The 14,999-nt window shown below is 42.3% G+C and overlaps 2 protein-coding genes and 1 pseudogene across 5 annotated transcripts in view; all 3 read left to right on the forward strand.

The window, feature by feature from the left end:
* Window positions 1-14,999, forward strand: part of LOC105491847 (Janus kinase 2) — a 162,034-nt gene that overhangs the window by 135,143 nt on the left and 11,892 nt on the right. The window lies entirely within an intron of this gene.
* LOC105491844 (transcription factor 3) lies at window positions 3,122-5,641 on the forward strand. Its single transcript, XM_071077760.1, is given in 8 exon segments — window positions 3,122-3,428; window positions 3,431-3,574; window positions 3,577-3,639; window positions 3,642-4,115; window positions 4,118-4,577; window positions 4,579-4,634; window positions 4,637-4,781; window positions 4,783-5,641. Coding segments are annotated over 8 exon segments (1,911 nt in total). The 3' UTR covers window positions 5,045-5,641.
* Window positions 5,196-7,034, forward strand: LOC139358268 (immunoglobulin heavy constant epsilon-like; annotated as a pseudogene).

Here is a 14,999-nt window from a genome sequence, read left to right on the forward strand (position 1 = left end):
TACCCATTATCCTCCTAGTATTTGCTGCCTGTGAAACCGCAGTGGGCCTTGCCTTATTAGTGTCAGTGTCCAACACATACGGCCTAGATTATGCACAAAATCTGTATTTACCTTAATGCTAAAAATTATTCCAACAATTATACTGTTACCACTAATATGATTCTCTAAAAATTATAAAATCTGAATTAACATGACCATCCACAGCCTACTCATCAGCCTCATCACCCTATTGTTTGTAACCAATTCAACAATTACTCATCCAACTTCTCACTAGTTTTCTCTTCTGATCTGCTAATGTTACCCCTCCTAATTCTAACAGCTCTTAGAATCCTAGCAAACCAATATTATCTGTTCAGTGAATTACCCCCACGAAAAAAGCTCTATATTTCTATATTGATTTCCCTACAGATTTTTTTTAAATTATAGCATTCACAGCCACAGAACTAATTATATTTTATATTTTCTTTGAAGCCACACTAATTGCTACCCTAATTATTATTACCTGCTGAGGGAACCAACCAGAACGCCTCAATGCAAGCTCATATTTCCTATTTTACACACTGGTAGGGTCCCTTCCTCTACTTGTTACACTTGTCTACCACTTTAAATACTTCAGGTTCACTAAATATGCTAGTAATGATATTTACTGACCAAGAACTATTGACCTCCTGATCCAATAATCTTATATGACTAGCATGTATTATGGCCTTTATAGTCAAAGTAACTCTATACGGACTTCACCTGTGACTTCCTAAAGCCCATGTAGAAGCCCCTATTGCCGGCTCAATAGTACTTGCAGCAGTACTCCTAAAACTAGGCGGTTGCGGTATAACACGGCTTACCCTTATCCTCAGCTCCCTAACAGAATATATAGCCTACCCCTTCCTCATACTGTCCCTATGAGGGATAGTTATGACAAGCTCTATTTGTCTACAACAAACCGATCTAAAATCACTTATTGCCTACTCCTCCATAAGCCATATACCACTTGTCATCATAGCTCTCCTCATCCAAACCCCTTGAAGTTTTACAGGTGCAGTCACCCTTATGATTACCCATGGAGTCACTTCATCCCTGTTATTCTGCCTAGCAAATTCCAACTATGAGCCAGTCCACAGTGGAATCATATTACTTACCCGAGGCCTTCAAATACTACTTCCACTGATAGCCTCATGATGACTTCTGGCAAATCTCACTAACCTTGCCTTACCACTACCATTAAATCTAGCAGAGGAAGTCTGTGATCATGGCTTCATTCTCCTGATCAAACATCACTATTATGCTTACAGGACTTAATATGCTAATTACAGCCCTCTACTCCCTATGTATACCAATCACGACACAACAAGGGACACTTACATATTACATTAACAGTATTAAACCTTCCTTTACATGAGAAAATACATTAATATTTATACATGTTACACCTATTCTTCTATTATCCTAAATCCTAAAATTCTTATGGGCTTTACATGCTGTAGCTATAGTTTAACCAAACCATTAAATTGTGGATCTAATAATAGAAGCCTGCAACTTCTTATCTACTGAGAAAGTATGCAAGAACTGCTAACTCATGCTCCCATGCCTAACAACATGGCTTTCTTAACTTTTAAAGGATTGGAGTCATCCATTGGTCTTAGGAATCAAAAACATTGGTGCAATTCCAAATAAAAGTAACAAATATGTATTTTTCCATTACTATAATTGCCCTAATCCCCTTAAACACACCAATTATTATTACCTTAGTCAGCCCCTGCAAAAAAGATTCATACCCAAATTACGTAAAAATAGCCATCACATGCGCCTTCACTATTAGCCTCATCCCAACAACGTTTATATATACAGACGAAGAAGTCATTATCTCAGACTGACATTGAATGACAATCCAAAGTCTCACTAAGCTTTAGACTACTTCTCCATAATATTTATCCCAGTAGCACTATTTGTTACCTGATCTATTGTAGAATTCTCAATATGATATATAAACTCAGACCCTAACATTAATCAGTTTTTTAGATATTTTCCTCATTACAATATTCTGGTTACCGCCAACAACTTCTTTCAACTCTTTTATTGGATGAGAAGGTGTAGGAATCATGTCTTTCTTATTAACTGGCTGATTATACGGCCGAGCAGATGCTAATACAGCAGCTCTCCAAGCAGTCCTGCACAATCGCATGGGTGATACTGGCTTTATTTAGCTATAGTATGATTCCTCTTTTCCTCCCACACATGAGAGATTCAACAAGCATTCATTCTAAACCCTACCTCTAATCTACCCTTCCATTAATTCACCTTCTTTTAGCAGAAGCAGGAAAGTCAGCTAAATTCGGCCTCCATCCCTGACTTCCATCCGCCATAAAAGGCCCAGCCCCAGTCTCAGCCCTGCTCCACTCCAGCACTATAGTTGTAGCAGGAATTTTCCTACTCATCCGCTTCTACCCTTTAATAGAAAATAACCTCTGAACCCAAACCTTTACATTATCTCTAGGGGCTATTACCACCTTATTTACAGCAATCTGTGCTCTAACATAAAGTGATATTTAAAAAGCCATAGCATTCTCCACCTCAAGTCAGCTGGGCCTTATGATAGTCACAACTGGCATTAATCAGCCACACCTAGCATTCCTTCACATCTGCACCCATGCCTTTTTTAAAGCTATATTATTTATATGCTCAGGCTCCATCATCCACAATCTCAATGATGAACAAGATATTAAAAAATAGGACTATTCAAGACTTTACCCTTCACTTCCTCTTCCGTTATTATTGATAGCCTTGCACTTACAGGTATGCCTTTCCTCACAGGCTTTCAAAGACCTTATTATCGAAACTGCAAATACTGTCATATACCAACCAACGCCTGAACCCCTTCTATTACTCTTACTGCCACCTCCTTAACAGCTGACTATAGTACCCGTGTTATTTTTTTTTGCTCCGAGGACTGGCCACGCGGGGGTGGGAAGGGCCTGGGCCACGCCCGGGCTGCCGCCGCCGCCCACGCGCGACGCTTGGGGGCCCTGCTGCAAAGCCCCTTTTTCTGGGGGCAGGGGGAGACGCTTCATGCTGCCCTGCCCAGCAGGGTTTCCAGGTCTGAGGTGCCCGCCCTGGCCCCAAGAGAATGAACCAGCCGCAGAGGATGGCGTCCGTGGACACGGACAAGAAGCTCAGTAACCTCCTGGACTTCAGCATGATGTTCCCGCTGCCCGTCGCCAACGGGAAGGGCCGGCCCGCCTCCCTGGCCGGGTCGCAATTCAGAGGTTCAGGTCTTGAGGACCGGCCCAGCTCAGGCTCCTGGGGCAGTGGCGATCAGAACAGCTCCTCCTTTGACCCCAGCTGGACCTTCAGCGAAGGCGCTCACCTTGCTGAGTCGCATAGCAGCCTCTCTTCATCCACATTCCTGAGACTGTGACTCTCTTGCCGGACGGCTAAGCCTCCTTTGGGAGAGATGCAGGCGTGGGCGGCCTGACTCAGGCTGGCTTCCTGCCGGGCGAGCTGGCCCTCAGCAGCCCCGGACCCCTGTTCCCTTCGGGCATGAAGGCGACCTCCCAGTACTACCCCTCCTACGCCGGCAGCTCCGGCGGAGAGAGGCGGACGGCGGCCTGGACACGCAGTCCACAAAGGTCCAGAAGGTCCTGCCTGTCTTCCATCCTCGGTGTACCTGCCCAGCTCAGGTGAGGACTAAGGTAGGGATGCCGCCGCCTACCTGTCCGCCAAGACCCCCAGCAGGGCCTATCCCGCCCCCTTCTACATGGCAGATGGCAGGCAGCATACACCCCTCAGCCCCTCAGCCGAGGTCTGGAGTTGCCCGGGTCAGGCGGGCTTTGGCCCCATGCTGGGTGGGGGCTCATCCCCCCCGCCTCTCCCGCCCAGCAGCTGCCCTGTGGGCAGTGGCAGAGGCAGCAGCACATTTGGTGGCCTGCACCAGCACGAGCGCATGGGCTACCAGCTGCACAGAGCAGAGGTGAACGGTGGTCTCCCAGCTGCATCCACCTTCTCCTTGGCCCCCTGGAGCTGGAGCGTCTCCAGCCACAGGCCACCTGTCAGCGGGGCCAACATATTCCTGGGCTCACGAGGGACCACAGCTGGCAGCTCCGGGGACGCCCTCAGGCAGGCATGTCCTCAATCTACTCCCCGGATCACTCAAGCAATAGCTTCTCGTCCAGCTCCTCCACTGCTGTGGGCTACCCCCAGGGTCTGGGAGGGACGTCGCACTGGCCCGGAACAGGAGTCCCCGGTGCCTTATCACCCAGCTACGACGGGGATTTCCATGGCGTGCAGAGTAAGACAGAAGACCACCTGAACAAGGCCATCCACGTGCTCTGCAGCCACACCGTGGGCACGGCCGGCAACGGGCCTATGCTGCTGCCCGGCCACAGGGCGCTGGCTTAGGCTTCGCCGGCCCTATGCTGCTAGTGGGGGCAGCACGCAGGCCTGGTCAGAGGCTGACACCCTGAGGACGGCCCTGTGGGCAGCGCCAGCCTCATGCACATCCACATGGCCCTCTCCAGCTAGCCAGGCGCCCTCCCCGACCTCTCTTGGCCTCCCAACTCCTACAGTGGGCTAGGGCAAGCAGGCCACTGGCGAAATCAAGCCAGAGGAGGAGGATGAGGAGAATACATCGGCGGCTGACCACTCGAGGAGAAGGAGCTGAAGGACCCCCAGGTCCGGACCAGCCCAGACGAGGACGAGGACAAAGATGACCTTCTCCCCCGAGAGCAGAAGGCCGAGCACGAGAAGGAGCGCCAGGTGGCCAATAACGCCAGGGAGCAACTGCGGGTCCCTTGAGAGGCCTCTTAAGGAGCTGGGGGCACATGTAGCAACTGGACTCAACAGCGAGAAGCCCCAGACCAAACTGCTTATCCTGCACGAGGCCCTCTCGGTCATGCTGAACTTGGAGCAGCAAGTGCGAGAGCAGAACGTGAATCCAAAACAGCCTGTTTGAAATGGTGAGGTGTCGGGCGTGTTCGGAGACCCCCAGATGGTGCTTTCAGCTGCGCACCTGGGCCTGAGCAAAGCCCACAACCCCACCGGGCACATGTGAAAGGTACGCCTCTGTGGGACAAGCCACTGGCCCTCAGCCCGGTGGGCTGGGCCCAGAACGCCTACTGGAGGCCCTGGGCTTCATCCACATCCCCACCTCACACAACTGTTCTCAGCATTGAGCCAACATCGACCTGATTAGGCTCGGAGTGATGGGGGCAAGGAAGGTGACTCTGGGTCCAGGAGCTCCCTGGGACCCTGGCTCACCTCCCACTGGCCTTGCTCCCCTTGCCCCCAAATCTCAGTCACCATGTCACCCTGTGACCTGCCCCATGGATCCTGAAACTGCGTCTTAGCCCTGTTGTCTGGGCTGACAGGAGCTTTTTTTTTTTTTCAGTAAACAAAATCTGAAAGCAAGTAACAGAACATACAGTTTGTCAGAAAAGAAAAAAAATGCCTTAACTATAAAATGTGGAGACATCATAACATATCACTTGAGGGAGATGCTGTGAAAACTTGGCTTATTCTTCAAAAGCCAGCAGCAAATTGTGCCTAGGCATAATTTAAGGAAAATGAAAAGAACATTAGTTATCAAGGAAAAAAAAAAAAAAAAGCTGGACTGACCTGGGCCAGGCTGGACCAGATTGGCCTAGAGGACTTCAGAGGGCTACTCCCCTGGTAGGCCAGTCTCAGCTGACCTTCACTGTCCTGCCTCCAGACAGGGCCCATCTGTCTTCCCCTTGTTCCCCTCCTGCAAAGACATTGCCTCCGATGCCACCTCCATGACCCTGGGCTGCCTGGCCACAGGCTAGTTCCTGAAGCCGGTGACTGTGACCTAGGACACAGGCTACCTCAACAGGAGTGCTGTGACCTTCCCAGCCACCACCCTCACACCCTCTGGCCACTACGCCACCACCAGCCATCTGACCACCTCAGGTGCATGGACCAAGCAAATGTTCACCTGTAGCGTGGTACACACTCTGTGGTCTGCAGACCAGGTCAGTACCTTCAGCGTCTACTCTAGGGACTTCGCCCTGCCCACCATGAAGATCTTACAGTCCTGTGATGGCAGTGGACACTTCCCCCCGACCATCCATTTCCTGTGCCTCATTTCCGGGTACACCCCAGGTGCCATCACCTGGCTGGAGGATGGGCAGGTTGTGGATGTGAACTGCTCTATTGCCTCTCCCATGCTGGAGGGCGAGCTGGCCTCCACACAAAGCAAGCTCACCCTCACCCAGAAGCTTTGGCTGCCCAACCACACCTACACCTGCCAGGTCACCTATCAAGGTAATGCCTTTGAGGACAGTGCCAAGAAGCATGCAGATTCCAACCCGCAAGGGGTGAGTGCCTACCTGAGCTAGCCCAGCCCCTTCTACCTGTTCATCCGCAAGTTGCCCACAATCACCTGTCTGGTGGTGGACCTGGCACCTAGCAAGGGGACCGTGAAGCTGACCTGGTCCCAGGCCAGTGGGAAGTCCGTGGCCCAGGTCCTCCTAAGGCAAGAGAAGCAGTGCAGTGGCACGTTCATCATCACGTCCACTCTGCTGGTGGGCACCAGAGACTGGATCGAGGGGGAGACCTACCAGTGCAGGGTGACCCACCTCCACCTGCCCAGGGCCCTTGTGCAGTCCATGACCAAGATCAGCGACCGTTGTGCTCCCCCAGAGGTCTACGGGTTTGCAATGCTAGAAGAGCCGAGGAACCCAGACAAGCGCACCCTCACCTGCCTGATCCAGAACTTCTAGCCCAAGGACATCTTGGTGCAGTTGCTGCACAACAAGGTGCAGCTCCCAGACGCCTGGCACAGCATGACGCAGCCCTGCAAAACCAAGGGCTCTGGCTTCTTAGTCTTCAGCTGCCTGGAGGTGACCAGGGCCGAATGGGAACAGAAAAATGAGTTCATCTGCCCTGTGGTCCATGAGATGGTGACTGGCTCACAGACCGTCAAGAAGCTGGTGTCTGTAAATCCCATTAAAGGTCCTCCTGCCTTCCTCCCCACTAGGGCTTTGTCCAGCTGTGTGGTAGGAAGAGCTGGCCACTGTTGGTAGGAAGAGCTGACCTTCTGTCCACTGTTGCAACGACCCCAGGAGGCCACCCCCAATAAACAGTGCCTGCTCAGAAACAAACAAACAAACAAACAAACATAAAAACCCTAGAAGAAAACCTAAGCAATACCATTCAGGACATAGGCATGGACAAATACTTCATGACTAAAACACCAAAGGCAATGGCAACAAAAGCCAAAATAGACAGATGGGATCTAATTAAACTAAAGAGCTTCTACATAGTAAAAGAAACTATGATCAGAGTGAACAGGCTACCTACAGAATGGGAGAAAATTTTTGCAATCTATCCATCTGACAAAGGGCTAATACCCAGAATCTACAAAGAACTCAAACAAATTTACAAGAAAAAAACAACCCCATCAAAAAATGGGTGAAGGATATGAACAGACACTTCTCAAAAGAAGACATTTATGTGGCCAACAAACATGAAAAAAAGCTCATCATCACTGGTCATCAGAGAAATGCAAATCAAAACCACAATGAGTTACCATCTCATGCCAGTTAGAATGGTGATCATTAAACAGGAAACAACAGATGCTCGAGAGGATGTGGAAAAATAGGAATGCTTTTACATTGTTGATGGGAGTGTAAATTAGTTCAACCATTGTGGAAGATAGTGTGGCAATTCCTCAAGGATCAAGAGTTAGAAATACCATTTGACCCAGCAATTCCATTACTGGGTATATACCCAAAGGATTATAAATCATTCTACTATAAAGATACACGCATATGTATGTTTATTGTGGCACTACTCACAATAGCAAAGACTTGGAACCAACCCAAATGCCTATCAATGATAGACTGGATAAAGAAAATTGTGGCACATATACACCATGGAATACTATACAGCCATAAAAAAGGATGAGTTCATGTCCTTTGCAGGGACATGGATGACGCTGGAAACCATCATTCTCAGCAAACTAACACAGGAACAGAAAACCATACACCTCTTGTTCTCATAAGTGGGAGTTGAACAGTGAGAACACATGGACACAGGGAGGGGAATATCACACACCAGGGCCTGTCCAGGGGTGGGGGTCTAGGGGAGGGATAGCATTAAGAGAAATACCTAATGTGGTTGATGGGTGCAGCAAACCACCATGGCATGTGTATACCTATGTTAACAAACGTGCACATTCTGCACATGTATCCCAGAACTTAAAGTATAATTTAAAAAAAAAAAAAACAAAAAAAAACTGAACATGTATTGTAGGCTTACATTGGGCTCAATGTATTTTATGGATAATCTCATTTAATCCTCATAACAACCCTTGGAGAACATGTATGATTATTATCTCTATTTTAAGCATGGAGAACTGAATAGCTTACCCAAGGTGGCATGACTAGTAAATCATTGGACTGGGATTCAAACCCAAAAAGTCTGATCCCAGAGTTCATGCTTGTAAGCCTTCCTAACCATGATAATGCTTTAATCTGGCATTAATTGTTCTCTAATTTGTGTAGGTTTGAGATTTTTTCATAATATTAAAAATACTTCTGGAGGAATGTCCTCATAATCATTAGAACTGCCTTCATCTAATTATTTTTAGAGTATGAGTGAAACTAAAAAGTAAGACTCATCTAAAAATAATCATCTCTTTTGGCCATATCTCCAGTGATACATGAATTTAATTCTTTTTATTGTTTTCAGAATGAAAAATTAAAGAGGTTAAAATTAGCTGACAATCAAGAAATATTTGTATATGAAGATCCAGAGATTTGGGTATACTTAACGAATACAAGCTAATACATATTAAGACTCTACTGTGCTCCAAATACTATACAGGGAGCTAGGGATATGAAGATAGGATTCGCATCAGAAAAGAAGGACTGTCCCTTAGTTGGAAGGCTGAACTAAAAAGAAAAGTTTGATGTGATAGGCAAATTCAACTGACAGGTCCACTACCCATAGCCCCTTCCCTTTAAGAGCTCATAATTAGGAAAAATCAAATGTATAATCAAATCATTGCAATGTAGTGTGTAAGTACAATAATTAAGGTAATGGGAAAACATAACAGTACAAGTAATTCAGCTGAAGGTTTATGTAAGATAACTAAGATGACATTTCAATGATTGGTTGAGTTGGCCTCTCCCTCATGAATGGGATTAAGGCCCTTATAAGAGGCTTCATGCAGCATTTGGCCCCTCTTGACCTCTACTTTCGTCCATGTGAGGACACGGCGTTCCTCTCCTCTGAAAGATGCGGCAACAAGGCTCCCCTTGGAAGCAGAGAGCAGCCCTCACCACACACCTGAACCTGCCAGCACCTTTATCATGGACTCCCAACCTCCAGAAGTGTGAGAAATAAATTTGTTTATAAATTATCCATTGTCAGGTACTCTGTTATAGCAGTGTACATGGACTACCACAAACCCAGTAGACCACGTTAATGAGTTCAGACGTTCTTTAGTAGACAGTGTGTAAGGTGGGAAATCAGAGGCTTTATCCAGTGGAATAACATGGTGAGATTCACATTTTAGAAAGATAGCTCTACTTTTATTATAGAACAGCAGTTCTGAAAGTGTGGGGACCTCTGGGACTCCCTTTTAGGATGTCTGTGAAGTAAAAAGTATTTTCATAATAATGGATGTTATTTGCTCTTTTCACTCATTTTTTCATAAGTATAGTCTTCCAGAGGCAACAAGATATGTTTTCTATTTAACCAAACATTAAAGAAACTTGCAAAAATATAAAACAATGTGACTCTTATCAAAGTTTATTTTGGAAATAGTTATTTTTCATAAAACACATTATTTATGTTAACAGGTAATGGTTTTTAGATAAATTAATAAACACTTTTATATTTTATTAGCTTTAATATTTAATATGGTAAATACTGGTAGATATAACTCACAGAAACAAAAGTTTTTTGGCAACCTCAGTAATTTTTAAGAGTGTACAGGGAAGCCTGAGATCAAAAGCTTTGAGAACTACCGACGTAGAGGGGACATTGTATTAAGGAGAGGCTAATAGTAGAGAAACAGCTAATTAGACAGATTTTACAAGGATCTAGGTCATTGGTTTTCAAACCTTTTAAGTATATATACTCACTAAAAGAATTTTGAAAAACCACATCCTCATACATTTTTAAATTGATAGCTAATTTTTTTTAAGTTTAAGTAGTTATAATGTATTTTAAATATTGACATTTAAATAGCAGCTATGTCAATCTTTTAAATGTGTCCAACTGAATCTAAATGGTGCTCACAATGAGCCGAGACCTCGCCACTGCACCTCTAGCCTGGGCGATAGAGCAAGACTCCATCTCAAAATAAATTGTGCATCAATTTGATACCCACTTATCACCCACTTAAAAATATATATGAACAGACTTTTTTTTTTCTTTTTTTTTTTACAAACTTTGTATCATTCCTTTTTCTCTTTAAAATTGTATTTCCATTTCCCTTCTCATTCCAAATTTTGCATAATGTGTTACATTTTGTATTTGGATAATCTTATGATCACCTATTTTCTTTGTAACCAAAATAGGTATATAAGTTGAAATTAATTAAAAATTTTCCTGTGACCAACAAACTTGTAACTATTCACATTTTTCTTCTGGGTTATCATTGAAGTTACTAGGATACAGTTTTCCAAAGCAATGTAAATAACACATTTGGATAATTGCTTTAAAAATTTTATTGGTGAATAGAGCAATCCCTCCCCTCCAATTGGTTTGTATATCCTTGGGTGAATATTATTTATTTCTATAATGGGACAAGATTAAGCATAAATCTGCGTTCATTTTGCACTTTACAGATGTCAACACTGAGAAAACTTGTTTGTGTAAATAAGTGGACATGAATGGAAGGAGTTTTAACAGTATCATTCATTTCTATGACTCCTTCTGAGATATGTAGGAAAAAAGTACAGTAATATACCATTAAAATTATGTTATTTGGCAGTTTCATTCAATCAGATCCATTATTTTTCAATTTTATTAAAAGCAGAGAATTAAAACCACTTGACTTTCAAAAATGAGTTTACTAACCAGTCATCAGGTTCATCTGTTTTCTCAATTTATGAAAAGTGTACCAAAAAGTTTTTAAAATTAATTCCAACTATATGTTACACTTTCACGTGGAGGTATCTTGTTTAAACTAATACATTCAGAAAAGTTTGGAAAAATAGAATATTATTAATACATTATTATTAACATTTTATGTTTTAAATATATGATTTAAACATAGCAAACCTCTGAGCTACCTCAAAGGTTGAGTAGATTTTGTGAAGAATGTCCTTCATACAACCCATTTGGTAATGCCAGGCATCAAACAAATGACAATTTCTGGCAGGAAAACTCGGACTTCATTTTTCAAGTCACTGACTATATTAATAATATGTGATTTAAAACCTGAGAAACAAATGACAGAACAAACGCATGGAGGTATGTTTATTATGAAGCCAGTGAAGCATATCCAGAGCTCCTTCCTTCCAAGGTTCCTTTCTAATTTTACATAGAAAATTATGTACTTTCATGTATAATTTTGTATTATTTGTCATAATGAAAGCCTGAAAAAAAAAGACTTCAAATTATATAAGCTTTGGGACCTGTATCTCTGCCTATACATGTGAAAAAATCATGAGGGCAGTCAGGATAAGCTTAAGATGATACATATCTGGCATAATTAATTTCATATTATGAAAACATAATTTCTCATTACTTAATTTGCAATAAATAATACAGAGTAAAATATGACTAAGATTATAACTTATGAAGTGTAGGGTATGTGGTAAAAGACATGGTTATTCCTTCAGTAAATGTGTTAGGGGAAGGTAGGAAGTGAATACTGATGTATGACTTTGGGGAATAATTAGAAGCAACTTATATGAAAATCAGAAATAACTTATTTTTCATCATGATCAAAATTTTCCTATGTATTTAATGAAAACAAAAAATATATACTGCTAAAATCAAATCAGGCAATTAGCATATAGTTTTATTTTTATATTTGCAAGTAGAATAAATATTTTATACAATGCAATGAAGTTCATTAAATTTTGTGTAAATATTTTGGAATATGAGTTAATAAAATAGGTTTTAGCTAACTTAGTGAATAATAAACACTGTCTTAGTGCTTTTATGCTGCTATAACAGAATACCTGACAATGGATAATTTATAAAGAACAGAAATTTATTTCTCACACTTTTAGAGGTTAGGAGTCCATGAAAAAGGTGCTGGCAGGTTCAGGCATCTGGTGAGAGCTGCTCTCTGCTTTCCAAGATTGAGCCTTGCTGCTGCATCCTTCAGAGAGGAGGAACGCCACGTCCTCACATGGACAAAAGTGGAAGGGCAAGAGGGGCCAAATGCTGCATGAAGCCTCTCAAAAGGGCCTTCATCTTATTCATGAGGGAGAAGCCCTCATGGCCTAATCATCTCTTAAAGGCCCCACCTGTTAATACCGTCACATTGACACCCTGAATTTTGGAGGAGACACATAGCAAACACTAAATCTGAAGTATGAAAGAACTCACATAATTTTTATTCACAGGATTTGGCCCATCATATCATTTTTTTAAAAACTCAATTTCATTTAAAAGAAACTTTGTTATCTATATTGTTTTTCTTGTTCAAAAATGCTCTTTTGTTTTAAGCTAACAATATGTTATGGCATGTCCTAGGGGTTGATGCTAATAACTAGGGGAAAACAGTGCCTCTGCTTAAATGTTTTAAAAAATTGGTGAAACAGGATTTTGGACTCCTAGAGGATCCTTATACTCTTTTTACTACAGAAGTACCCATCGGATGATCTTCGTACATTATTCTTCACCTTGTTTGATGACCTCTGTACTAGTCATGAGATAAGGATGTGACCTAAACTGTAACGATGGGTTAGGAGACTGATTTGAGATATTTCTAAGCTATACTCTAAAGGGACTTGGTGGGTCATTAGACACTGGAGTGAAAGATGAGTCAAAAATAATTAAGATTTTCAGCTTGAGCAGTTAAATAGATTGTGATGCTATTTACTGCATAAGAAACATAAAGTAATCAAGTTTTGGAAAGAGGTTGGAATTCTGTTTGCCTATAGATCTTTAATGTGGAAATGTTCTGAAAGTCTGGAGCACTAAAGAAAGTTCAAAGATATGGTTATAAATTTGGGAGACTTTAGTATATAGGTGGATGATACTATCTAAGGGAAAGCTTTTAACCAAGAGAGGAATAAATCTGATGATGAGACCTTGGGAAATCTTCAAATTAGAAGAGGCAGAAAAGAGTAGTGTTGGAAAAGTATGATGGAAAACAAAATCTCCCAACCCAGGAAACCTTTCCACAAAGATAGAAGAGAAGGAAAACAATTTTATGATTGAGTAAGCATTAGAGCAGGATGTGATGTGTATCACAAGTAGTCCCCTAAGAGACTGCAAAGACAGAAGGAAATCTTACCCTTTTATATAGCCAACCTGATATAACAATCCCTTTCATTGAAGTTCTTAGGATAAACATTAACTAGTCCTCAAGTAAGACTTGACAGCACTATTTGTCGCATACGTAGTTTATTCTAAATTCACTTGCTAATTGGAGTGACTTGGTAATTGGTTTTATATAAAGGTAAAAAAACACTTTTCATATCTTCATGACAGGAGATAGTTTTGCAGCTTGGAAGGAGGCCCCTGCTGAAGTGAGGCTTCTACGCTCCCACAGAAACTGGGATTAAGGGCGCTATCTTCCTTGATGACTGTATTCCCAAGAGATGGTTACAGGTTCTTGAGAAAGACATTCATGGGTCATTCATGCCATAAAGCTGGCAAGAGGCTTTGAAGCAAGAGATTTTTAAAAGATTTACATACATTTCAAAAAGATAAAGAATTTGCAAGTTTTCTGAATGCTCTAAGAACAAAGAAGGAAGAGTCTTTCTTTTCTTATTTTCAACAGGGGGAATTAATTTTGTTTCTTTTTAAATTTGTATTTACCCTTACATATGTGATAGAACAGACAGAAAAAAACAGCTGTGGAAATGTGCGGGAAATTACAATGAGTGCTATATGAAAACCAGAGGAAAAGCGTATTTTACAAGGAGTGAGGGAATAGTGCTGTCTTCAAGAACATTACTTTCCCCTTGTCGGATAAAATTAACATACATTTGATACTAACATAACTAGATATGTAAAATTTGTAAAGACTAAATATAAAAAGAATATAGCATTAGGGTGTTTAATTATGTAGTGTGGACAGCCAGTATTATAGGAAACCTATGGCCTGAGGGCAATAAGACCTGGAGTAGGCAGGGAAGGATTTGTGGAAATAAGGAAACTTAAATGGTATTTTGAAGGAGAGATTAAACCTATGTAATTCACATTTTTAATCTCATCAGTCCAAAACACATCTCTGTAGCTGTGTCTATAATAAAGATAAACTTAGCAATGGAACCATGATACTCCCAGTCCACTGGGCCAAAACTTTCCCTTGGATAGTGTTAATGCTTGAGTGAACAATGGCACCATTTCTGTGACTTTTCACTTTCTGTATTCCTTCTCATAGTCACCCCCTCTTCTGATTAACAGGTTTTTTCTTTTACAGCTTTAAGTCTTGCCTTGGAACCATTTTTTTTTTTTTTTTTTTCTGCAGGATACTTATATGGATTCATTTAAAGCTTAACTTGCAAAGGGCAGCTTATTTTCACTTCTTAGAAGGTACCCTGTAGTTAACCTTGGTGCTGTCTATAGAGACAAAAATAAATTTCTTTGGATTTTAGTTATCTTTCTATGTCAGAGGTTCCCAAGACCACCCCCAGGTTGACGATTTGCTAGGAAGACTCACAGGACTCAGCATATATCCATATTCATGGTTATGATTCATTATAGGAAAATAACACAAAGCAAAATTAGGCACTCTCTGCCTGGCACATACTAAACTTACAGACTCCCAGAAGAAAAGTAGATGTTAGTATAAACCGTATTATTTGCACAAATAATCTAGGCATAGTGAGTCACTCTTATTCAGG

The sequence above is a fragment of the Macaca nemestrina genome, chromosome 14 (assembly GCF_043159975.1).
Source record: "Macaca nemestrina isolate mMacNem1 chromosome 14, mMacNem.hap1, whole genome shotgun sequence".
Taxonomy (NCBI): Eukaryota; Metazoa; Chordata; class Mammalia; order Primates; family Cercopithecidae; genus Macaca; species Macaca nemestrina.